Source organism: Trichosurus vulpecula, chromosome 3, assembly GCF_011100635.1.
Source record: "Trichosurus vulpecula isolate mTriVul1 chromosome 3, mTriVul1.pri, whole genome shotgun sequence".
Lineage (NCBI taxonomy): Eukaryota > Metazoa > Chordata > Mammalia > Diprotodontia > Phalangeridae > Trichosurus > Trichosurus vulpecula.
The window spans coordinates 400,911,455-400,938,079 of record NC_050575.1 but is presented as its reverse complement, the minus strand read 5'-3'; the positions used below and the strand labels follow the sequence as shown (position 1 = coordinate 400,938,079).

The window sequence follows — 26,625 nt, the reverse complement described above, 5'->3', positions numbered from 1 at the left end:
GACCGGCAGGGACCCTCACATCCTTTTCTCTTCCTTCGCTTCTCCTTCTTTCTATGCCTTTTTTTCCCTTTCTCCTCCATCTATGCCCCAGGCTTGTCAGAGGCACCTGTGGTTCCCTTTGCTATTATGCAGCTTTGCTGGAAGCAACAAGAGATAAAAATGTTTGTCAGCTCTTGCCCTGGACCTTGCCCTTCCAACATTAGTGTGTATTCCTTGTTCTTAGGTACAGAGATTTTGTTGTATTTGAGTACATACTAGGAGATGGTCGATGGAGTACATCAGGACTTGGGCTAAGTCTCTACTAGAGACATGATACCATTGTTCACCCACACTAGATAGAAGTCAGTTGAAACATTCATCACACTTCAGTGATGTGGACAGGCATTTTCCAAAAAGGTTACAAAATGAATTATATTGACCTTATGCCAGGGCTGGACATGGGATTGACTTCAGGAACCTAGAAATCAGTGATTGGGCTGTATATAGATTATGTTCTTGCCTACCTTTCTCTTCTCTTCTGTGGTGTCAGGTGAGTGGAGAGGAGCTGGTCCGGAAATGGGAAGGAGAGCAAGAGCCAGAATAGGTAACCCAGAGTTCATAGGTAGAGCAAAAAATTAAAATGGAAATCAGCAGAAAGTGAGAAAAATCTATGCGTCTTATCACTGAAGAGGTTGAATTCCTGGGAGGGAGTTGGATTAACACCGCCCCCCCAAAAAAAAACCGTACCTGTAAAGAGAAAGGGAAACCAGAAAAGCTTGGAAAGCTTCTTATCAGTGCTGCTGAATCCCCAGAGAGCCCATGGCACAGTACAAGGCACCATGGGGTAAACATTTGTAGAACATGGAGAAGAAATAATCCGTCACCTCAAGTGACTGAAGGTTGGCTTTTGGGAGAAATACTTTGAAAGAAAGCCTTTTGGAATGGACCAAAGGAAGAAAGGTTCTTTGGTAAGAAACAGTAAGAGAGTGATAATAGCTAACATTTATACCGTACCTACTATGTGCTGGGCACTGTGCAAGGGCTTTACGATTCTCATCTCATTTGATCCTCACAATTACCCTGGGAGGTAGGTGCCGTTATCATCTTCATTTTACAGATGAGGGCACTGAGGCAAACAAAGGTGCAGTAACTTGCCCGGGGTCACACAGCTGGCAAGTGTGCAGGGCTGGATTTGAACTCAGATCTTCCTGTCCGGGCCCTGTGCTCTCCCCATTGTACCACCTAGCTGCCACTCACAAGGAGTCTGGAGATGAGTTTATAGTTAGCAGTATAAGAATTGATCAAAACAAAGAAAACCTCTAAAGAAACCTCTAAGAAAACCTCGTGTGTGCAAAGCTGTAAGAGGATCAGTGCCTTATAGTGGAACTGGTGTGTTTATCTAAGTGGTTGCTAATTTCATGGATTTATTACATCATCATCTCTCTCTCTGTTTTTCAGTATTCCACTGGCAGGCCACCATCATGGGCCCGGTACGTACCAGCTGCTAAGTTCCCTGCTTTGGCCTTCCCTTTTCATTTTAAATTTCTGTTTCTTCTTCTAATTGGCGTGTGTTTGATGTCTTGTCATTCTAGAATGATAGCCCTTACCAAGGTGGTGTTTTCTTCCTGACTATTCACTTCCCTACAGATTACCCTTTCAAACCGCCAAAGGTAAGGAAGGGTCTTGTTGACTCTGGCTGACATTTGTAGACAGAGGAGGATCCGTGATAAGTGGATTTTAAAATGCTTCCCTGGAACAGCAACGGGGACCCTGCCTCCATCCCCTGGACTAACTTGGGCTGTGGGACAGTTCAGTTGACAGGTGTTTTTATTTCAATCACTGATACTATTTCGCATCCTGAAAATGTTTTTCGTAGATGAGGTCACAACCATAACTAGGACTTTTTTCACCTGGGGTGAGGGCAGAGATGGGGGGGGGTGGGGTGGGAAGGTGGGAGGAGGGGTGGCAGCTACAACAAGGAGTCCAGCCATGTGCGCTATAGTGCTTGGAGAGGCAGTGGTCTGGTCCTGGCCTCTGTGGAGGTCTCAGGAGTCTGGCAGTGGTGGCCAGGGCAGGGGTGGGGGGGAGGAATTGTGCCACACTGGGATGGCTGTCACCCCAGGCAGGAAGCAGTTTCCCCTAGGAGGGACTCTGCTCTTCTCCCCTTCCTGTCATCTTTACCCGGAGATGAAGCCCCATCTGACTCATACTAGTTACAGCGTTGGTGCAGGTTTCAGCCTGGCTGTGTGTCTTATTGTAGATTCCTCATCTCCTCTTCTCACCCCCAACTTCAGCTGTGTGACCCGTTTCTTCACTTATCCTGAAGTGGGAGCAGAACCATAGCTCCCTCCCCAACCCTCAGCCTTTGTCAGTGAAGTATCTGTACTGTGTTTGGTCTTTAAGATAGATGTCCTGTTGACATAAGGTATAAGGTCATCAAGAGAGGAATGAAGCCATCAACATACTTTGTCCTTTGGGTCTTCCCTTCCTAACCACTGGGCTCTAGAATTTCCCTGCTGACGTGGTCTTTATGGACTCTTACCATAGTAGACTATGTAAAGCCACGGTCCAGGGTAGTCCCCCACTGAAGCCTCCGTAGGCAGACTATTCTAATATGTTCGTAACCTGCTGACAGTGCCAGAGACTGGCATGTGTCCGCAGCTACAGAACTCTGTCTTCTGGCTCTGGGCACAGAGTCTGTCAACTGTCGGATGGTCTGTGGGCAGTGCTATTGGGCTGAGCCATGGCATGCTTCAGATATCCTCATATTTATCATAATCAAGACTTAAAATGTGGGTGCAGTTAGCTGCTCCTTGGTCTCTCTGCTTGGTACCGAGGGTGACTTCTCTGGGCGCCAGTGGAGAAGATGGGCTGCCCTCTGCCTCGGGCGCTGTCAGCGATAAATCACAGAAATGTAAAACCTTTGTAGATGCCCACCTTCTCTGGCTTTGCCATGCAGTGCAGGGGCCAGAATCTGAACACCAAAAGCAACGTAGTTAGATAAAAAATGACAGTTTTTGGTGTCCTGAAGACATGTTATCTCCACTATTAAACTGGTCCTGACGTTAAGTCAGTGTGGACTTAACAGTGTGGTCAAATTGGTGTTTAGCTCTGAAATGTTTTTGTAGATTGAGACTACAAAGTATGTATTCTAGCCTGTCTCACTTCTATTTAAGGTAACTTAAATAAGTAAATAAGCATTAGCGTACTGCCCAGACTAAGTGACTGGTGATGTCAGAGCAGATTGGTCTGTACTGGTACAGGATCTGCCCATCAGCATTCACATAGAATACCTTGCTTCAAGTAAACACTAATGTAGATTAGAATTTATTTGGTTGGGCTTGGGGGACTGAGATTTAGGAACCAAATGTGCCCAAAATAAAAAAAACAAACCACAACTGTGTTAGTAATGAAGACTTTAAAAGCCATATCTACAGTGAATTGGCATTAATTTAGCAAAGGAAGCTAAAAGGTGAATAGCTCAAGTGATAGGAAGGTGGCCATTGGCTCTCACAATAGAACAAAATGAAATGTTTCATTAACGAGTGTTGAAAATAGATAGGGAGAACCAGTGATAGAGAGTTTTGTCCCTGGGAAGAGAGAGCAAAGGCCTTGATCTCCGTGACCAGAGGCTGTCATGGAATCGTTAAGTCATGGAGCCTGAGCTTGGGTCTGTGCAGGATTCTCTGAGCAGCCTCCCAGACACTTGGGCATCATGGGCATCCCGGGCATCTCATGCCTGTGTCGCTCACATACCTGCAGGGCCAGGGCACTCACTGCTTCACGAGCCACCCATTGCGTCTTTTGGACAAATCTGATTTTTGGAAAATTCTTCATCCTCCTGTTTCTGTAGCTTCTACCTACCAGTCCTAGCTCTGGGCTTAGGCAGTTCTCAGAATAAGTTTAATCCTGCATTGAAACCCTTTGTGTGAGGACTTCAGCCACATCTTCTGGGATGTTGTTTACAAACAGGTGTTTTTTACTTGCTGCGTCCACTAGATAAGCTGTAGTCTGTTACTGTTCTTTAAAAAAACAAAAGTCCTTGATATTCTTTGTTTTTATAGAACCAGAATTTCTCCCAGCATCCCTTCTCCCTCTCAGCAGTCTACCTCATAGAACAAATAATTTTTTAAAATTTAAATTAATGAAGTCAGTGCCAAGCTGGAAAAGGGGTGGGGGAGAGAAGAGGAAAAAAATCAGCAAAATCGGTCAATACGTTGAAAAGGTCTGAAAATACATGCAGTCTATCACATGGATGGCTCTCCCACCTCTTCTTCTGTCTCTCCTTTGGGGCCAGGCTTGTTCTCTGTGATTTTGCAACATTGACTCCTCTGTTTGGTGGTGGTTACACTTTCCACGTTGTTGTTGTGTGTCGTTGTATATATTGTTTTCTTGACTCTGTATCAGATTGTATCAGTCCTTCCATTGCTCTCTGTGGTCTTCATTTTCATTGTTTCTTGTAGCACAATAATATATCATATTAACGTGCCATGATTTCTTTAGCCATCGATTCATCTCTGCCTTGTTTCCAATATTTTGCCACCACAAAAAGTGCTTCTATAAATATTTTGGTGTATGTGGGATTTTCTTCTTAGTAGTGACCTTTTTGGGGAATAAGCCTAGCAGTGAAATCTCAAGGTCCAAGAGCATGGAGGTGGTAGTTGCTTTATTTGCATAATTCCAAATTGCTTTTCAAAATGATTGCTTTGATTCACAGCTCCACCAACAATGCATTAACATTCCTATTTTCCAACAACCTCTCCCATATGTCAATGTCTTTCTAAAAATGAACACAGCATTCTAGATGTGGTCTGGCTAATCCAGAGTGTGGAGCAAGTATTGCTGCCTTTGTTCAGAATACTATACCTTTATTAATGAAACCTAAGATTGCATTAGAGTTTTTGGTAGCCCTGTCATTCACATTAAGCTGTTTCAGTCAACCAAAACCCTCTGTCTTTTTTGCATAAACTGCTTTTAAAGAGATTTTGTGGTTGCTGTTTGGAAACTTAGGTGTAGAACATTGCATTTGTTCTCCTTAAATTTGATCATTGCTTCTCAAGGTTGTAATTCTTGGGGATCCTGATTCTGTCTACTATGTGTTAGCCATCCCTCCCAATTTTGTATCGTCCACACATATGATATTCATGTTTGCTCTTTCTACATCCCAGTGACGGTTGATCATTCTTACGTTGGACAAGGCAGTACCGTGGCCATAGCCCTTCAAATGCCCCCAGAGACTTCTCTCCAGTTTGGCCTTGATTTCATTAATCAACACTCTGGGCAGGGTCATTCAGCCAGCTTCTCGCTCACCTGGCTGTGTGACCATCCAGTCCACATCCGTGCACGAGAGGATCATGAGAGATGTTGTCAGAGGTTTGCTAAAAATTCAGATAACGACAATGGCTGACATTTATGTGGCACTACCCATGTGCCAGGCACTGTGCCAGGTGCTTTATCATTGTTATTTCATTTGATCCTCACAGCAACCTTATAAGGTAGGTGCTGTTATTATTCTAATTTTACAAATTGGGAAACTGAGGCAGATGTGACAACTTGGCAGCGAATCACAACTTGCTCAGGGTCAACAGCTAGTAAGTGTCTGAGGTCAAATTTTAATTCGGTCTTCCTGACTCCAGCACACTGTAGTGCCCCCGAGTGCCTTTAGCAGTGCTTAGAGCATTTTCCTGACCAACTCTGACGATGAGCCAATCCAAAGAGGCAAGGGGAAGATTTTGAGCTTGTTCTCATCCCTCCTCTTTGTACGTGGTCAGATATTAATTATTAAAAAACAAAGACAATTCTAGAATTTTAGCCGAGGATTGATGGATGCCCTAAATTTTCTAGATTTTACAAATCAGTACCTTTGTCCATTTATCTTAGCACAGTGCTTGGCACATAGTAGGTGCTTAGTGGATGTTGATTAATTGATTGATCCTGCGGCACATCTCTCATGTTCTTCACCTCATAATTACTTAATTACTGGCAGCCTTTTTTTTTTTTTTTGCAGGGGGGACTATGCATTTTTTCCCCTCAGTACCTGGAATGTAACTCTTCACTACCAAGAGATTTAAATTAACTTGAAACATCAAGACACTGTCTCACTTTTCACTCCCTTCTTCTGGGCTTCATTGCCTCTTAACCAAGATGTTCAGTTTGAAAGCCATTCTCCTTGATCTAGAAGACAAAAGCAACACAGATACTGCATAATTCAGCATTGTTTCTGTTGTCGGCCTGAGAACAATATACCATCTGTCCCAAGCAGTGGGTGGGCCTGACATTTCTTTGTTCTTTTTCCCCCTTCAAACAAACCTTTGAAAAGTACCTTGTTACTGTCATGAAACATTTTCTACAAACCTTAGCCTGTGCTGGGTGTTAGCGCTCCTACCACTGCCCTCAGAGCTGCCCCTCCTTCTGCTTGTCTGTAGCTTCATGCTGTTGTTTCCATATTTTGAACATCACTCAGAGACCTGAGTTTATCGAAGAGCTCCTTGAACGGTTTCGCCTGAATCGTTTTTTCTTAAAGTTTGCCTTTATCTTCCTTATCCAGATCATTTGTGATTATATTGGCAGAATTATTATTATTTTTTTAGAGCTTCCTGCCCCCTCTGGTAGCACCTTATTTTCCCTTTGAGCCTTTATCAGTGGGACAATGACTATCTTTTTTATGAGTCTAGAGCAGGACTTTTAATCTTTTTTTCACTAGCGACCCCTTCAGTGCTTCTTAAACTGTGGGTCGCAACCTGAACCTGGCCTTAATTAAAAGGGGGGACAAACCTATCTGTACCAAAATTATGTATAGTTGCATTATTTGTAGTGGCCAAAATCTGGAAACAACCTAAATGTCCAGTGAAACAACCAATGTCCAATGTTCAAACAAACTGTGATATGTCATTACTATTGGTCTACCCCTGAAAATGGTCAATTTAAGGAGAGTGAAGATAGAAAGATATGAAATAGTGCAAAGCAAAGAAATCAGAAAGAGAAAACCAGTTTCCACACGTGAGCTACAACTATGAGTATGTAGGATATAGCCACAAGTGGGCACATGGATCAAAGGGACATGGATAGATCCAGAGAGAATAAAGCATAAGTTGTTAATTTTCCAGTTTATTAAGGTATCTGCAGTGCTGTGTAGTGAATAGAGAGAGAGCTGAACCCAGAGTCAGAAGGCCCTGGGTTTCGTGCTCACTTCTGACACATCAGGCTTCTTCACCTTGGCTGAGTCTCCTAATCTCTCAGTGTTCTAAGAAGGTGCTAGCATGCTTTGGTGGAAGGAGTTTCCTCACCTGAATTTCCCTATACCAGTGAAATCACAGAGCTAGTTCCTATCCCTTGTTAAAGCATATTGATTATTGTGAACTGTTTGAATACATGTATATATTAAGATAACCAAATAAAGCCTAGGGTGTGCCTTTATCTCTACCATTCCATTCCTTGGTCAATGTGGGCAAGGTATCTCAACGTTCCTATTAGATCACCATCATGAATCACTTCTTCGATTAAGAATAGGAGAAACACTTTCCACTCTGAACCATTTTTAGCAGCTTGTACCTTCCTAGAAAAGCAAGAGAAGAGTCAGTAAGCTCTCGAGAGATATTCTAGCCATTGGATCCTTAAATTCATTAAACAGGAGAGTGAGAGAATAACATCATCCATTGAAACTCCATTGTCCCTTCCTATGTTAGAAAGTAAGTTTGGGCATGATATATTTTCCAGTGGCTTGTGGAACTAGACTCATTGCTTTAGAGCAGGGGTTCTTACCTTGAGGTCTAGAGACCCCCAAGGGGAACTTGGGTGGGGAAAAAATGACATCTTTATTTTCGATAACTTCTAACTGAAATTTAGCATTCCTTTTAATTGTGAATGTAGTCAACAAGTGTCATTCTAAGGAGCTGTTCATCAGCTTTGCTTCATTCCAGATCCTGCCATGCTTGCTTGCCCATAGTTGGTGCCAGGAGGGTAGAGGGAAGGGGCTGAAGGGTCGGACAGCCCTCCCGAGAGGGTGCGTGCCCCTGCCCTTACCAGCCCTCTGCTGCATACCCTCCTACTTGACTGCTCAGTCTGAGCAGGGTTACATCGAATATTTGGACATTTTTAATATATTAACTACTCAAATGTGGATGTTACTTTGTGGTCACCTAAGGGAGGTAGAGTGGTTGTGGCACTGTAGAAATTGCACTGGATTTGGAACCAAGAGGACCTGGGTTCAAATCTTCAGGCTACTGCTGACCTTGGAGGAGCCAGTTCCTCTCTCTGGCCTCAGTTTCCTCATCTGTAATTTGAATTCAGGGATTCTTCATGCTTTTGGGGTCATGGGTCCCTTTGGCAACTCAGTGAGCCCTTCTCAGAATTATGGCTTTAAATGCATAGAACAGTACATGGGATTACAAAGGAAACCATTTATCAAAACATTAAAAAACACCCAGCCAAATTCATGAACTCCAGGCTCAGAATTCCAGAACTGGATCTCCAAGGTCCTTTCCCCTGCTAAGTCTGTGATCTTCACAGAAGCTCTATGAGATGGGGAGGGCTTGTGTGCAGAGCTTTTAGATGATGACCCGAGGGCAGGAGAAATAAAGTACTTTGTCCAGGGTCCCACAGCCAGTGAGGAGCAGAGCTCTGACCCCAAGCTCATAGCATCGTAGGGCCAGAACCAGAAGGGATCATCTAATCTACCTCCATCAGTTTTGTAGATGAGGAAACTGAGGCAGAGAGAAGTGAGTCACTTGCCCCAGGTAGTAACAGTAGCCAGGCGAGATTTGAACCAAGGCCCCGTGATGTCAAATCTAGTACCATTCCAGTTCCAGTTCTCCTTTTTAATGCCCTCAGCCCCCTCAGTGTAGGGAAAGCCATGATGAGCTTAAAACATTTCAGTGGTCCATCTTGTATTAAGGTAATTTTGTGCCTGTTTTCATTTCACTTGGAAGGAAGATGGCAGGAATCACAGCACTTATTTTGTCTATACTTCCTTAGGCTAAAATAAGTAGGTGAAAAAAAGAAGAGAAAAACCTAATTCTTACAGGCTTCTTTACTGTACTGCCTTGATTTCCAGGTCTTAGCCATGATCTCAATCATTTTTCAGTAGAACTGTATCCTCAGAAAGACAGTATAGACTTCCTCTTGCTGTGGTGTTCACTGGTTTCCTCCATTCCAAAGTGTGTTCCCCATAGCATCCCTGTGTGGTCATTTGGTCATTCAAGAGGAAGGACATGGCAAGTAAGGGGTAACTGTAACTTGGCTTTCCAAGGGTATTTTGGTGATAGAGCTTCTGAGTTCTGAGCCAGTGTGGGCCCCTAGTCACATAGCCTTTCCTGTATTAGTTGTAGTCTCGGTATTGATAAAAGCCTCTGGGTTGACATTTCCCCACTCCTAGGTGTAGGTCTGGCCTATCCATGGGTAAGGCAAGCCCCAGCAAGTTTAGCTCCCTTTCAGGGGACCCAAGGAGGAGGGTTTATTTCAGGGACAGGCCTCAGGGTCCTCTCTGGTTCCCACTTGCCAGCTCCCTTGGCTTCATCTACTCTTAAGTACCAGGATTGCTCCAGAGAAGGAGGAAGAGAAGGATCCCCATCCTGTCTGAACCTCCTGCCCACGAGGAGGCCTGAGACCAGGTGTGTGGCTGGTGAGAGCTGGGAGTGACATGATGGACGCCAAGGCATGCTCTTAGCTACATTCTTCCTGATAGCACTTTTCATTCTAACTTCACTCTTTCTGCAAATTCAGAAGGTCTGTGATCGCCTCGTTCCTAATCTCAGCTTCTGATCTTTTATCCTTCAGGTCGCTTTTACAACCAAAATTTATCACCCTAACATCAACAGCAATGGCAGTATCTGTCTTGACATCCTGAGATCTCAGTGGTCTCCAGCATTAACAGTATCAAAAGGTAGGAATGAAAAAGGGGTGTGGAGTCACCGATGGCCATTTGATAGGACACGTCTCAGTAGAACTTGATGGAAGATTCTATCCATCACTTGTCTTTTGACATTCGAGAACATGCGTCAGAAATGTCTTTCGGTCCTTTGGGGGTTTGTGCAAACCCTGATCGTGGTAAGCCCAGTTTAAAGGACATGTAGAGAAACCAATGACAAACTGAAATTGAAGTACGTTTCTCTTCTTCTGGGTGATGAACGACGCTCTTGCTAAAACGTACCCAGGTGCGAGAGGGTGTCTGTTGAGATGGGGCAAGGATAATTAGGACGTAAGTTATTCTTGATCAAGGCACAAAGAGTTACCTCTTCCGTGTTGCTATTTTCCCTGTTGAGGTTTTGATATATTGCAGGTTTGTATAAGAAATTAAATGGGAATGTTTTAGGAGTTTTGCAGAAGCTGCAGACAACCTGCCAAGGCCTGTAGATGACGTGGAAAAAGTTTGGAAACTCAGAAATGCATAGCATATATGTATAGTATTGTATGACCAAGTACGTAACACAATTTTACAATAAGGTACTGTAAACACCCCATAAAAGAAAAAGAAAAAAAAATCGGACTTCTTCTCTGGTATGAAAGGAGGGCCAAAAAATTTTATGAGGATTTTCCAGATCAAGGGGGTGCCGTGCCCCTAACCCCCTCAATGTAGAGGGGATAATTGTGTTGTCAATGAGCTAAAGTGCATTAAAAGTAGACATGGTGGCATATGTGGCTAAGGTTGGACAACTCCTATTAGGAAATGTTGAAGCTGTTTGGTCAGCAGTAGGATTTGGGTGGGTTGGAGGACTTCCAGGGGCCCCAAGAAGAGGCACATTAGCTGATTCAGAGGCGAGGTGATAAGAAAAGGCCTGAAAGCCTAGAGTAACTGCTTAGCAGACTTTGTTCAGACTGATAGAAAATTCTTGGAGAAGATGAAATGATTCTTTTCCTGAATCCAGGGCAAGATAGACCTGCCTTTCAGATGTCTTGAACTAGATTTCCAGTAGATATCTTAAACTCAGGGTGCCCAAAACAGAATTCATTCCCCCACCCCCACCCCCTTCTCTGTTAGTGTAGGAGACGTCACCATTCTCCCAGATCCTTGGGCTCAAAACCTAGGAGTCATTCCAGATTCCTCACTGCCCCTCACCTCCTATATCCAAGCTGTTGTAAAGGCCTGTCCATCTCACCTTCATAGTATCTCTCGAATATTCCCCCTTCTGTCCTAGACACTGCCCCCACCCTGGTGTGGGCCACATTGCCTCAGGCCTGGACTATCACAGTAGTCTGGGGGTGGGTCTGCCTGCCTCCAGGCTCTCCCCATTCCAATCCATATTCCATTCAGCTGCCAGCTCCTAAAGGGCCCATGTCACATGCATATACCTCCTTCGCCTCCCACCTCCTTCTCAAGAAACTCCAGTGGCTACCCATTGGCAAAATACAAAATGCCCTTCACAGCCTACCTCCCCCACCTTTCCAGTCTTCTTACACCTTCCTCCTTGACATGTCCTCTTCAATCTAGTGACCCTGGCCTCCTAGCTGCCCCACTAACAAGACCCTCCATCTTTCAGCTCCGGGCATTTTCTGACTGTCCCCCATGCCTGGAATGCTCCCTCCTCTCTCCTCCTGTCTTCCTGACTTCCTCCAGGTCTCAAGTAAAATCCTCCTTTCTCCAAGTTATATACATATACATATATATATATATACATATATGTGTGTGTGTGTGTGTGTGTGTGTGTGTGTGTGTAGAGGTGTAGGCACTTGCCAGGCATTAGCCATTCAGCAAAGATTTATTAAGCACCTACTGTATACCAGACACTGTGCTACGTTCTGGGGATTCAAAAAAGGGTGAAACCAGTCCCTGCCCTCAAGGAGCTCCCAGTCTAGTGTGGGAAACAGCATGTATAGAACAAGGTACACGCAAGGTGGCTACAGTGTAGACAGACAGGCCATCTTAGAGGGAAAGGCAGTAGCAAGAAGAGGAGAACTCTTTCTAAAGTTTTATTGTTGCTCTGACATTTTCCCTGGGACATCCCCAAGCCCCATGGAGTCTAGGAGAGATGTATCTTGAAGACAAGTCTTCATATTCAGGAACATTTAACACTCAGCCTTTATACTCAAGAAAGAAAAAATAGGATTTAGAAGCTTAGTATTTTTTCACCTCTCAAAGAAGGTCTCGGATTTCTTCAGCTTGGGGACACCCAGCTAATAAGGATGTAGTTAAGTCCTAGGAGCTGCCTGAGGTCATGAGTGGTTAAGTGACTCGCCCAGATCTCTAATGCCAGGCTGAATTTGAACCCAGATCTTCGCATACATTTTTCTCACATTACCTTCATTATTTAAGTGTCCAGTTTTTCTCTTGTTCAGACACAGCCATGTTTACCCAGAGCAGCCTCTGTTTCATCTCTGCAGCAATAAAGTGAGAATGAAGTACGATTCCACTGATTCCACCGCTGCTGAAGATAACACTAGCCCTAGGCGAGGGTAGATCCCTAAGAGCTGAGTTCGAATCCCATCATAGCTCCTTAGTAAGCTGAGGATGGCACTTCCCACCTCCTGGAGTGATGGGGAGGCTCTAAAGCACTAACTTGATATCATCACTGTCATCATTGTTCCCACTGTGACCTCGGGTAAAGCATTTTCCCCTCTTTCTGCCTCAGTTTCCTTGTCTGTAAAATGAAGGTGTTGTACCGGGTGAGCTCCAAGGTCCCTTCCTTCTGTAAAACTTATGGTTCCCCTCCCCCCATTAGTCCCCACCACCCCTTCACTTGCGTGGTGGCAGCAGGTGAAATGGCCTCTGTTGCCGGCCCGGCCTTCCCTGCCCCTGTGCGTTGTGTTTTCTCTGCCTTCAGACCCGGGCTCCTCCCCAGCAGCTGTGGAATCCTTCCTTATTCTCACCTTCAGCCACAATAATAAACAGGGGCCCATGTGGTTACTCTTCCCGCTGTGTCTGGACAATGGATGTCTTCTTACCTGCTTTTGGTCATGTCTGCCAAGTGTTGAGCTAAGGTGTGAGGTAACTCTTGTTTCTGAGGTGACATTGAAAGAAACAGGCCCAGAGAACTTTCATGAATGGTCCCCAGAGTTCCTTAGTGAGTTAGCAGCAAAGGTGGCTTCACCGTTCAGAATCCACCTGTATGTTGTTATGTTTTTTAAAGAATGAATAAGTTTTTGTGAAAGTGTTTGTGGTGTGCTAGGCACCATGCTGAGGACTGGAGCAATTGATGCAAACAGAAAGAAAGCCTCTGCCCTCGGATGGCTTCTGTTCCAGTAGGGGGAGGGGTGGCTGCCAGGGAGGGGTCTTGGGATGGACTCCCAGGGCAGCCCTCTCTACTCTTGGATGTATTGATTTGATTGTTGTTCTCAAAGCTAGAGGTGGAAAGTAGTTAAAAAGTTGGGAGGAGGAGAAAAGGAGAGAAAGTTAGTCAGACGATGGAGCCAGCTGGGTGTGCTTCAGGGTAATGAAGGGCACTCATCGTTTGGAATGCAGGCTCCAGGAGAGGAGTGGAATCAGGCTGAAGGTGAGGCAGAAGGGCATGCCAATGGCCAGTGAGTGACCAGTATGGCGGGTCTGGATTGGGCTAATCATGGAGGATAGATGAGTTATAAAGGACAGTTACTCCAGCAGACCCTGAAATCACTGGAGTGTCAATGACCTGGGGGTGGAGGGTGGGCTCGCCAGGACACAGAACAGTTGCTAATTCAACACTTCTTTTTCCCTTAGTTCTGTTATCCATCTGTTCCCTGCTCTGTGACCCCAACCCTGATGACCCTCTGGTTCCTGAGATAGCCCACACCTACAAAGCAGACCGAGAGAAGTAAGCCCTCGATTTGAGTTTCTCATTTTTCCTATAATTGGCTGAACAAGTGCCCCTCCTTAGGCAAACCCCCTTTTGTCCTCAGGTTTACCTGCAGAAGGTAACTTCTCACCACTTCTTTATAATAAGGGATTGTGATTAAGCCACAGGTCACCAGTAACAGGTCTGTCTTGCAAGAAACCCACCACACTATTACAAATCAGTTGGCAAAAAGACGGTGTAGGCTAATAGATGGAGGCTTTAGTTATAAACGGAGGTCTCTTTGGCTCTTCTTCCAGTTTGTCTAACAGCTTTAAGGAGGAAGAAGAGGATGGTCAGCTGCTTCAGAAGCAGTTTACCTTCTCTGTAACTCACCAGAGGCCACTGTTGAAATCATGAAAGCTTGGAAAAAGGTTTGCCCCAAGTGGTCCTGCTAAGCTCGGGTGGCAGATGGAGGGCCAAGAACCAGGGCTCTTCAGGGCACCTGTGGCAGAGAGCATTAAGGGCATGTCAGCCAGCCCACAAGCCTGCCACGTGCCAGGCTCCCTTCTAGGCACTGGGGTACAAGTACAAAGAACGAACATCCCTTACTTGCAGAGGGCTGACATTTTAACGGGTGAGACAACAAGTACGTTCAAAAATATATTCAGCATAAATATAAAATGACTAAATAGAAGTAACTCCAGTGTAGTTAGACACAAGATAGCTTGGGAGGGAGAACACTGGGGAGGGGTCAGGGGAATCAAGAAGGGCTTCATCCAAAGGTGGTGCTTAAGCTGCCTCTGCAAGGGAGGGACTCTGAGGAAGAGGTGAGCAGGGGAGCATTCCTGGCCGGGTCTGGCGATGGGAGATGATGAGATGTAGTAAGTGACACAGTGTGATGCTCATCACAGAGCATGGGAGGGGAGTTAACATCCAGAAGGGCAAGAAGGGTAGAGAGAAGACAGGGCTGTAAAGCTAAGTAGAGCAGTCCTGGTGAGATTCAGTCAGAGAGATGCCATGAATCTGTGCGGGAACAACAAACAAACGTCGGTCAGCTAGTACTGTGTTTTGGAAGCCATCGAGCTCACCATTCCTGACCAACTCTGACTTCTTATTTGGTGACTGCGTTCCAAAGGCAGACATCAGTTGTCACTTCAGCACCTGGCCTGGCAGAATCCACACCAGACAGCATGGAAACAGTAACATGAATTTTAAAAGACGTCAAACTTTGTGTGGCCTCGGAGAAGATGGGTACACATTCATTGATTGCTGATAGAATCACAAACTCGTATGATATTTTTGGACAACAATCTGGCAGTTAAAGTTACAAAACATAATCACACCCTGGCTCAATAATTCCATTGTTTGCAATACACCCTGAAAGTGTTATCAAAACAATTTTTTTAAGAAGCTATCTGTTCAGAGATTTTCATAGCAGGATTATTTGTAATTAGAAAAAAAACTGGAGTTAACCCAAATGTTATACAGTGGTGGAATGGTTAAATTCATTGGGGGACATTGATTTAGTGCCATTAAGACCAGCAGATATAAAATATAAATATAAAGAAAATAAATATAAAGAAATCTGAAAAGGACTTTGTGAATTAAAGCATAAAAAGCAGAACCCAAAGACTGATGGCAGCTGCTTGAGGCAAAATGCCTGAAAAGGAATGGACAGAGCCCTGATGGAGACCCTTAGAGAGGGGCTGCAAAGTTAGTGGAGTTTTGTGTGTTGGAATTAATTAACTGTAAATAGTTGCTAAGCAGATTTAATTAGTTAAATTGACATTCAGTATTAATCATGACTTCAAAGATAAATCGAATTCAGAAAAAAAAAAAAAACTTGATAGCAGTAGCTGGTCCAGTTGGCAATTCCTAAAACATCAAGAGAAGAGGTCACTTTAAAAAAAATTCACAAGTATTTATTTTCTCTCCCTTCCACCCATCCCCACTTCCTTGTAACAAATGTGCTCATAGTCAAGTAAAGCAGATCTCTACTTTGGCATGTTTTGGAATCAATCTTGTGAGTCCATCCAGTGCCTCTCAGGAGGTGAGACCTGGAGCCTCCATTCCTGGGCCTCTGCCTTAGGCTGAGTCCTTGAGGCTGGACTGTCACTCTTCCAGCTGGTTCTCATCACCGAGCCTAACTTGTTAGCAACTTGAGCCTGTTGATTGTTGGACATCAGTTTGACGTCTCATTTTGGACATCTCATTTGAGCATCTGAAAAAAGGCAGGTAGATGGAGGACTCTTTGCAGCCACACACTTATTGAATTCTGCAGGACAGCCTTTTATTTTTTCCCCTTTGACATATTTTTCTGGCCCACTTCACGTTTAGGTTTATTTCTCTTTAAGCAGCCTGGTTTCTCAGTGTTTATCTTTGTTTTTTAAGTGAGTGCAAAAATGTGTGAAATTTCACCATTGGTTTTTTTTTTTTAACACTTCATCCTTTTAATAGCAAGAGTTACAGAAACACCCTCAATAATACTTTGAGTTCATTACTGATAAATGTCAGTCTCCCTTTGAAAGAGAATATGATTTACCAAGCAAGGGTTCTCCCAAGTCCCATGGGGAAAAGCCTCAGAACTTTCTGCTGCTCAAACTGGGATTCCCTGATTAAAACTAGCTTTTTTACTATCTTTTCTCACGATAGGCTCTAATTTAGCACCTCACATCACTTTTTGGGGCTCAATCAAGCCACTATTTTTGCCTTGCCTATTCAGATATAAAATTAATTTTCATTATTCCCAGATTACTATCAGCTTGGGCTTTTCCTACTGCCCATATTACATCAGCACAACTAGAATAGGGGAAGAGAATCAGGAGATAGACTGGGGAAGTGACAATGACCTCCTGGGCTGGACCCCCCAGCCAACAGGTAGGAAAATCAGAGCTAAGTTTTCATCGTGGCTTCTGTGACTTAAGCATCGTTAGGTTTTCAAGAGAATTGGAAGAAAGAGGAGCCTTTTTGCCTCTCCTGAAGTATTGAGAAGGTCTATTCTTTCTCTTCCAGGTATAACAGATTGGCCAGAGAATGGACCCAGAAATATGCCATGTAAATGCCATGAAGATTTGACTCTTTACAAGCTAAGAAGTTAACCTTTCAGAGCAGTCTCTTAGTGGAAACTCTGGGTTGTCCACTGTTTACTTGATGCCATGAGCCATTTGCAAGGAGTCTCCTATTCTGTGAATGAACCCCGGTTTCCCTTTCGCTTTTGTCTCACCTTGGAGGTACCACCTGCAGCCATTTGGGTACTGACAACTTCATGCCTTTGATGCCGAAATCAGTAGCCACTTTCATTTACTGATTTTTAGCCTGGTTCAAACTGGAATCCACCCTTCCACACCACCTCCCTCGACCTTCTCTTGGAATGGCAGAAATGCACGCATTCCTTTCTTTCGTCTTTCCTCAGGGTGGCATATGCTGTGCCCTTCACGCTGCACTACAGGAGCTGAGCGGCTTCCTGATAAGCTGTCCTAATAGAACCAAGCACTAGCGTGGTGTGCCCAAGAGAGCCGGATGAGATTTCCCCCAGTGTTCAGTTTACTGAAGAACTCTCTCCAAAGAGGAATCCCGACCACCAGAGACATTGCATGGGATTGGAAATGGTTTGGCAGTGAAATGAAACAGTGGCTGGATTTTTCCACTGGCCAGTCTTTGTATGCAGTAGTAATCACAGTCTCAATTTTTTAGACAGAGAAGCTGGAGATCCAAAGCACCTGCTGATAATGGCCAAGTACTTGTCTCTGCTCTCACAGAATTACCAGAAAAAAACAATCATGAGATTTGGAAAGAGTTAGGATTGTGTCATTTGAAGATCATGGAGGACCTTGAAGCCCTGCAAACAAAAGGAGAGAAAGTCAGAAAGTGGAGTGTTTCATTTGTTAGATAAATAAGGGATGACAGTGGCAGAGAGACTTCTTTTGTAAATAAACCTATTGTTTTCCCTTTGACATAATCCTTGAATTATTCAGAGGGCTGGCTCCACTTTTATACTCACATTTCTGTTTTCATTCAGAAGACAAAGATTGGAAGCTCTGTCCAGGTTCTCCAGAAACCTCAGCAGGAATGGTTCATTGGGCCTTTGGGCTCAATTAGCTTTCAGGTTTAAACATTTTTATTAGAGTTGGAATAAATGAAGAAGTAAGGTATTGGTTGCCTTTAGAGTTTTGTGCAAGAGCAAGAAAATGAACAGATTGAGGTTTGTTTTTTTTTTAACCTTAGCTAAACCTTCTCAGAGAAGCAAAATGCATTATTTCAAAACCCAAGATAAAGATTTACCTGTCTCTGTTCTCTCCTGGTTCCCAGAGTTGCTTGGCACTTCTTGGGTTACTCCACGATAAAATAATAATGTTTGGGGGAATCCATAGGAGCCAAGTGACTGTGAAACTATGCAAATAGCAAATGACTCCATCAGGCAATTGGAGGTTTAAAGAGAAGATAAAGGATATGGATTTGTTAAACCCTGAACTTGAAGGGCAGCTGATTACTCTTCTGAAAAATTGGCTTAGTCCAGAGACTCGAAAGTGATCATTATGCTACTGCCAAAAGATTTCGCAGAGGAAGCTCGCTAAGTTCAGCTCCTCATAGAAGACAGAGCAGCTGGGATTGGCTTCGGCTGCCGCTTTGCCAAGTTTAGACAGGCCCCTGTCCAACTGCTCCCCTGTTGCCATAAAACGGTGTTCCCTTGTCTTGGGATTGCCCACGCCCTGCATCCCTCCTCTTGTCTCATTGCTCATTTTCAGTCTTTTTTAAACTAACCCATAAATTACAAATTTTAAACATATCAGGTATTAAGATTGTGCAGGAGACCATTATTATGGTGTTAGTATAGAGAGAGTCACTATGAGGAGTGAAGTGGCAATTATGACATGGGGCTTGGTGCTTGTGTTCACTCACTGTTTGGTTATACTGCATCTTGGATCTAAGGATCACAAAGCACTTTACAGATATGACTTGCGTAGCACACCATGAGAGGGAGAAGAAGGGATTGCTTCTCATTTTGCTGATGGGGATATGGAGGCCCAGAGAGGAGCTACCCAACATCCTGGAAGCCAAAATGAACCACAGAATGTTAGAGCTAGGAGAATGCTTAGAAACTCAGTGTCTCGATTTTGCAGATGAAGAAAGTGAGTTTGCTTGAAGTTACATAGTGTGGACTTAGCAACCTGGTGAATACTGAAAAAAAAAAAGTCATCCTTAAAAAAGAGTTGGGTTTTTTTTAACCAGTTCAACCAAATTTTTTCAATTGTCTTCCTTCTACCTAGGAGGTTCCATGGATAGTAAAACAAGGAAAATCCGGTCTTTGTTTCCTCCTCCAACATCCATCTTTACTCAGTCTTTGCTGGGAGCTGTTGGCAAGCCCATACTAGACACTGTAGATTCAGAGTCCTGAGCTGGAGCCACAGTGTACATATCATCTTTACCCCAGCCAGTCCAGCTGGTTCTTTCACTAGCAAAGTCAGCAGACTTGTCTTCTTTCAAGGGCAAAAGCCGTCAGATGTAGAGCTAGACAAGACCTTGGAAATCATGTGGTCTAACCTGCTTCTTTGACAGACGAGGAAATCATTGTGAAAAAAACGCATGAGGTCAGGCTCTGTTCCACAGGGTAAAGAGGTCTTGTTTCCAAATGGATTGCTGTTCTCTACAAATTCGTGCGTGACCACCAGCTCCCTGCACTTAGGATCCCCTTCCAGGGGAAAAGACCCAACGGAATAGTCAGCTAGCTCTGCAGCTTTCTTCCTCCTTTTCCTAAAGGCATGATTGATATCCGCAATTCATGTAAACTGACTTTTCATGTTCCTAGAGGACCTCACCATTTGGTATTCTGGTTGCCATATGAGAGTAGTATTAGCCTCCTTGGATTTTACAGAAGATGAATTTGAAAAATTTACAAACATCCTCCTGGTAGAGGACAGAGAAGGAAGAGGTGACTTTTCAGATCAGTCTGACCAGAGAGGCTGTGCTGCCCCCGAGACCGCCTTCTGAGCAAGGAGCAGCACAGCTTGGTTCTACAGCTACCTCATCACACTTTCTTAGGGATTTCTCTGGAAAGCCAGTGCGGGATTTCTCGGAGTGGCACATTGGCAGCTTCCTGCGCTCACTGGCTCTGAGGGTCATCCAGTTGTCAATGGGAGTTTAGAGCAGGGGCTTGAGATGACACAGATCTCCATTCTCCTGACCTTTTTATGAATTTACTTGTTTATGACTCATTCTGGTGTTTCCTCCTGAGTAGTGCTGGAGGGAAGGGGTAGAGCTGTAGCTGACTTATCTGGGAGTGCTAACCATGCCCTCTGAAGAAACTGGAAGTTGTAAGAGAGCCAGCTTCGGGCTCAGGTCACCAAGAAGCACTGAGGCCCAAGGGCCGGGTTGGCTGAAGCTTCCTGTGGTGTACGCTCAGACCCATGCCAGATTTTCTTTCTTAGAATGTGCTTCTCTCTCCCACCTCCATGTCAGTCTCAAGAAATAGGACAGATAGTGGAGAACCTGCTAGTTTCCTTCATGGCAGTTTGCTGGCTTCAGTCCCAAAGTTTCCCTGATTTCCATCCAGGAAAGGCCCCGACTAAAGGTCTGTGAAATATTTGTATCAGAGAAATGAATGCATTTCATACAACTTCCTTGATTGATCCTCACTACTCCAAGGATATTCAGCTGCTCACTGCAGGGCCTCAGCTTCCCTTTGAGAAGTTTGGCCACAGCTTCTAAGGGCAGGAAACTTATGTCAGCTAAGATGCACAGGTTTAGCACCTCCCACCCCCAAGAAAAAGGAACAAAGTACCTGTTCATAGTAAAAGCGGACAGAATTAGCCTGGAGCTGCCATAAATGAGACTGCCAGGAGCCTATTTATCAAGTCATCCACAGTAGAAACTACATTGATTTTATTCAGGCCTTTTTGGAGCACCCCAGTGCTTGCATAGCATTGGTCAGTATTCCAGGGAAAGGGCTGGCTACCAGACAGAGTCCAGCCCTCTAAGAGTTTACATTCTAGTTAGATGGAAATTCAGGGTATTCACATAAAGCAGTATGTAGATTAAATCCAGGATGAGTGTTAAAGACCAGAAGGGTCACTTAGAGTTCAGTGTGAGAAAAGCCTTGTGGAGACTTGAATTAAAACTCAGTAGAGGGGATCTGTACATCTGTACAGGTGAAGGCCTGCAGGCATGGCCCAAGCCAAAGCTTAGAGTTGAGAAATAAGCAGGATTTGTTTGGGGGAACATTGAGGAAGCCGTCCTCGTTGGAATGGATGATTCTTTTGGGAGGGCGGTAGAGGGAGATAGAGGTCTCTGGGTTCAGTGGGGAAGGGCTTGATGGAGGAGGCTTCAGAGTTCTAACCATCATGCCCTTGTCTTCCCTTGGCATAGCTAAGGGATACAGTAAAGCTCTGCTATGTTTATGTAGGAAGTGAATCTGGCTGCCTGTCTCCGATGTGTGTCTCTCTCGGGACTGTGTATCAAGGAGCAATAACAATCCTTCTCAGGGCATTGCGAATAGATGGGGAAGAGCAGTTAGCCAGGGCAGTACGAAGTCTGTGAGCTAAAAGCCAACCCGTACAGATTGTTGAGAGCTGCTTATTTAGAGTTTGCATTTTTTTTTAACCTATGAAATGCTAAGAAGTAGTTGTCCTCAAATGTCTCAGAAATTCAAAGTACATTGGTCATGTTAAAGAACATACTGGTATTAGGTTGTGTATTCTGTCTGTTAAAATGTAAAATGTCAGGCTGTAAAACAGGCTGACTACGAACTCCTCAGTTTGCTGAAGTTGCCATCCTCCTTGTGATTTCACTTCCATTTGTGTGTGTGAGTCGCCAGTCCACCCTACATTTTCTTTAGATCTCTTCCTATCTGAAGACTGTACTCCAGGGACTTGGGGCAGATGTGTGCACATTATTGCCTGAGCTTTGGGCATCTGTGAGAATCCTAAGAAACTGGAAAGGCTTATATTGTGGGAATGAGGGTCATCCTTCCTTTGGGTGTAGAAAGGACTGGGCCACCAAGAAACACCACATTTCCTCTTCTCTGGAAGGATTTGCCCCTTCCTGGAAGCCCAGACGGACTCTACTAACAGAACCCCAGTCTGCAGTCCCTTGAAGCTATCTTTGGTCTGCCTGCTGCTGCCACCCAGAAGAAAGCAAGCTGTGATGTGTAGTCAAACAGGACCGTGATCAAACCCGAGAAGCCCTTTTCTTGCTGTGGGTTTTTCCACACTGTGGCTGGTTGGTGGGCTCCTCCAGTTGCCTAGCACATTCATTATTCCCTACCCTCCGTCCTTTCCATCCCGCCCCCAACCACTGCCATCCAGTGCTCATTACTGCTCAGACCACAACAGCCCATTACTGTGAAGGGTTTGTATCTATTTTTTTTCTCCTCAAGATTGTGAAGTATCCATTTACTGAACCATACTTGCTGTTTGCCAAGCACCATGTAGACTGGACACGATTCCTTTCCTTTTTAAGCTAGGAAAAGCAGAGACTGAAACCTCGCCAAACTCTGCAATACTGTGGCCACATGTTGGTTTGAGCAGGGAAATGTCATCCTGGAATTCTGCTGAAATATGATTTTATTGCTAACTCTGAATCTTCTCTTGATGCATAAGTTAAATAAACAGTGGTCCTTTCTTACTGGTCTTGCCATGCCTGTTGAGAACAGCCTCTTTTCTGATGCTGTCTGTGTGTGCTCTCTGACTATCATGAATTGCAGAGAACTTTAAGAATCTCCCTTTATTGCCCCATCAGAACCCTTGAAGATGTTTAGAATATGAGCCTAGTAGTTAAAGGGAATCTAGAAAATGAAGCTAGTCCAGTAGGGTCAGATCCTGCCAGGTTAAATTTATCCAGTGGTAAAGCCTCCGGGGAAAAGTTGAATGGGAATTAAATGTGCAGTGTAGGTTTAGACCTAGGAGAAGAGGGGAGGGAAAGAAACCCAAATAATACCCATAACAAAACAATAAAGTTATGAAAAATGAGGATTTAGGCAGAGAGAACGAAATCCTAAAAAAGCTCCTTGGGTTTAATGTCCTCAAAGTGAGAATGAGTCAGCCAAGACACATGGAAGAAAAGGTTTTGGGTGAAGGTGAGAAAAGACTACATTGAATTTGGTTCTGGGTGCCACATTCAAGAAGTACATTGATGTATTAGATGGTGTCTAGAGGAGGGGAATCAAAATGGGGAAGGGCCTTAAATCCATGCCTTCTGAGGATCCATGAAATGATTCAAGAAGAAAGGAGAGAGGGGACAGTCTAATTGTCCTCCGGCATTTCAAGGGCTGTTAAATGGAAGAGGAAACATATTTGTTCCATTTGGCCCCAGATGTCAGAAAGAGGAGCAATGGGTAGAAGTTGCAATGAACAAAATTTAGGTTGGTTGCAAGGAAAAACTTCCTAACAATTAGAACCACCAAGAAGCAGAATGGGCTTTTGGGGAAGCTAGGTGGTGCAGTTTATAGAGCACCAGGCCCTAGAATCAGAAGGACCTGAGATCAAATCCAGCCTCAGAGAGTAGCTGTGTGACCTTGGGCAAGTCACTTAACCTTAATTACCTCAAAAAAAAAAAAAGAATGGTCTGTCTTGGGGTAGCAAGTGCCGCTCTACTGGAGATCTGTGAGCAAAAGAATGGTGACTCCTTGGGCATGATGAAGAGGCAGTTCTTGTTCAGGTATGGTGTGGTCTAACGAAGTCCTTTCCAATTTTAATTCTGTAAGGAATTGAAACAACTTAAAGATAGTCGATTGATATTCTTTATTTGAAATGGTGAAAAACGGATCCATGAGTAGAGATGTGTAAATTCTAATAAAATATCCTAGCCCATGAGTACTCAATAAATATATGCCTCCATTGTTCCTTATTGCTGGTGGTGGGCATGAGTGGTACAGTGGGGCAATATTTGCTGTTTTTGCTTAATGTTTGGTATTTTGAAGTTTGCCTGATTTGTATAATTGTGTTATTTTTTCTTTGTTTAATGTTTGCTATTTTTTTCCTTGAAAAGTAATGAAATTTGAGATTTAATTGGCTCAAGGGACTATGGGACCGTTAACATAACTTTCTGATGGCCTACACACAAAAAGCCAGTACCAGAGTAGTCAGGACACTTCTCTTTGTTCAGGCTTCTGGCCAGCAGACCATTGTGATCCACCAAGAGGCAGGGAAGCTGCACCCAACTGAATCAATGCTGGAACCCTTCCATGCTATAGGTAACTAAACATTTTGTTAACTGTTAGATGGCCTACAAGGATCTCTTTTCTTTCCAGTCTTAAACCCAAACTACCAGACTTGGCCTGCCTACCACACACAGGTGGTCTCAGTGAAGTTGTAGTAAGTTGAATTGAAGAGGACAAAAGAAAGGGCTGGAGTTAAACATTAAAAGATTGCTTACAATTTCTATGAGATTCAGTCTCATCTGTTAAAAAAATAAGGGGCGGGGGGGGGGGTGGGATAATATAATTCATGCTACCTACCATAGGGTTGTTATTGGGAGAACATTTTTTATAAATTTTCTATATGAATGTAAAGGAGAATTATCATGGAATGAGAGAGAGCTTTTGGGGAAAAGATTTTAAATGTAAAATTTCCCAAGGAAAGCAAAATGGATTTGCAGATTGCTTCCAAAGATGCCCAAAGAATCATAGCTCTAGACCTGGAAGGCATCTCCCAAGTTTCACAGACGAAGAATCAAACTCAGGAACATTAAGTGACTTGCCCAAGGTCACAGCCAATAAGCTTCAGAGGTGGGATTTTAGCCAGGGCCCTTTCTGGGGTACCAGCAAAGCATAATTCATTCTCCAGTAGCTTAGGTGGGTCACTAAGATTAAAATGATACTGAGATGTGCAGGCATGAAGGAGAAAAGAGACAGAACGATTAAGTTTCATTTATTTAACCAATATTTTTAAGCATCTTCTATATATAACACTTAGGGGAGAGATGAATAAAACGCTGCTTTCTGCCCTCGAGTAGTTTATACCCTAATGGAGCAAACAAAGCATGTACAAAAAAGTTACGATATAGACCAGAATGTACTGTGCTGTAAACCCTACTAGTATAGGGACAGTGCCTCACCTAAACTTTGTATCTCTCCAAGGCTTGGCACAGTACTTTCTGCAAGTGCTATTCAACAAATAATACTATTAGTAATAAAACTCAAGAACCTACTATGTGTGTTTGTGGGGACACAAAAATGTTACAGTTGTAGACCTGTTGTTCAGTTGTGTCTGACTCTTCATGATCCCATTTGGGTTTTTTTTTTTTTTGGCCAAGATAGTGGAGTAGTTTGCCATTTCCTTCTCCAACTCATTTTACAGGTGAGGAAACTGAAGCAAGCTGGGTTAAGTGACTTACCCAGGGTCACACAGAAGTGTCTGAGGCCACATTTGAACTTAGGTAAATGCCTCTTCTTGACTCTAGGTTTGGTACTGTATCCACTGTGCCGCCTAGTTGCCCCAAAGAAAAGAAGGCTCAGGACAAAACCCTGTAGGATACCTACAGTTAGAGGTGGATGAGGTAACTGGATAAGTATGCTGCAAAAGAGACTGAGAAGGAGTAGTTAGGCAGGAGGAGAACCAGTAGAGAGAGGTGACCTGAAAATCTAGACAGAAGAGAATATTAAGGAGGGTGATTGAACACTTTTCAAAGGTGAGGCTAAGAAGAATGAAAATTGAGAAAAAGTCATTGGATTTGGCAACTAAGAGATCACTGGAATGAGAGGTCATTGGAAAGAGCAGTTTCAGTGGAATGATGAGTCAGAAGCCAGATTGTAAGGGGTTAAGAAGAGAGGACATGAAGTAGAGATGCCTATTGTAGATGCCTTTTCAAGTTTAGCCTCAAAGCACAGAAGAAAAATATGACGATAGCTATCTAGGATAGAAGGATCAAGTGATAGTTTTTTGAGGATAGGGGATACATAGGCATATTTGTAGGCCTTAGGGAATGTTACATTAAAAATAACTTTAGTGACTCCATTTTGCCTTTATGCACCATTTTATGAAGCTAAATTTCAGCTGTTTGCAAGATATTGGACTTTGGAGAAGTAACAAGATGACTCCCCCTCCCAAAGGTCAGCTGACTTAAGGAATGTTAAAACTGTCCCTCTCTTGCTTGAGTCAGTGTTTCCCAATCCTGTGCACCTATCACAAACCAGGTGTCTCCATTCTTATAATCCTATTTTTTTTAATTCCATCCAAATTGTGTATTAACTGGGCAGAAACCAAGGTTCTGGGTCCTTGGCTACCAAGAGCCTTGGTCCTGGTTTGTTTCCGCAACCAAATGCATTGCTAAATAAATCATTTGTCTGGCTGTAAGTATTCAGTTTCTTTATTTCACCGAAACAGGAAGGAGCCAGTGGACATATGTGAGAGATTGAGGATGAAAAAGGGGGTAATCTATTGAAGGAGATGGGTTTATGCAGGTAGAGGAGTTAGGAGTGAGGCCACCTCTTCATATGAGACAGGGGTCGAGGATGTAGTGGCAGAAGGTATCTGAGTGATAGGAGAGAAGGAAGATGGGAGAAGTTCACAGAGAATGACCTCAATTTTTTTCTGTAAGATACGAGACAAGGTTCTCAGCTGAGAAAGTTGGGGAAGGGGAAGGGGGAATCATGAGAGGCTTGAGGAAAGATGCAAAAGTTTGGAAGAGCCTCTGTGGAGAGTGGGAGAGTGAGTCAACAAGGGAGATATAGTAGGAGGCAGCAGTGAGGGCCGGGACAAAGTTGTGTAGCATAAACTTGAAGTGGACCCAGTCAGAAAGGGTACATGATTTTCTCCACTTTCATTCAGCAGCACATGTGTAGGAGTGAAGTCAGTGGATGGTGGGATTGATCCAAGGCTGAGGCATAGCTGGGTATAATTGCTGAACTGATAAGGGAGCTAGGGATTCAAGAGAAGACAATATAGTGTTGAACTGGTTTATCAAGGAATCAAGATGGTAGAAAAGGAGAGAGTGGCTTGATGTAGGGGAAAAGACCTGGGAAAGAATTGAG

General features: G+C 43.9%; 1 protein-coding gene across 3 annotated transcripts in view; it reads left to right on the top strand.

Moving 5' to 3' along the window:
• UBE2D4 (ubiquitin conjugating enzyme E2 D4 (putative)) overlaps nucleotides 1-22,292 on the top strand; it is a 37,503-nt gene extending 15,211 nt beyond the window's left edge. The window contains exons 3-7 of one of the 3 annotated variants that reach the window (XM_036749638.1): nucleotides 1,438-1,469; nucleotides 1,572-1,649; nucleotides 9,754-9,859; nucleotides 13,607-13,700; nucleotides 16,674-22,292. In XM_036749638.1, the coding sequence (XP_036605533.1) occupies nucleotides 1,438-1,469; nucleotides 1,572-1,649; nucleotides 9,754-9,859; nucleotides 13,607-13,700; nucleotides 16,674-16,719 (356 nt within the window). In that variant the 3' untranslated portion in view covers nucleotides 16,720-22,292. The remainder of the gene's footprint in view (nucleotides 1-1,437; nucleotides 1,470-1,571; nucleotides 1,650-9,753; nucleotides 9,860-13,606; nucleotides 13,701-16,673) is intronic. The other 2 variants (XM_036749640.1, XM_036749639.1) reach the window with 2 other exon arrangements.
• Nucleotides 22,293-26,625: the final 4,333 nt, after the last annotated feature.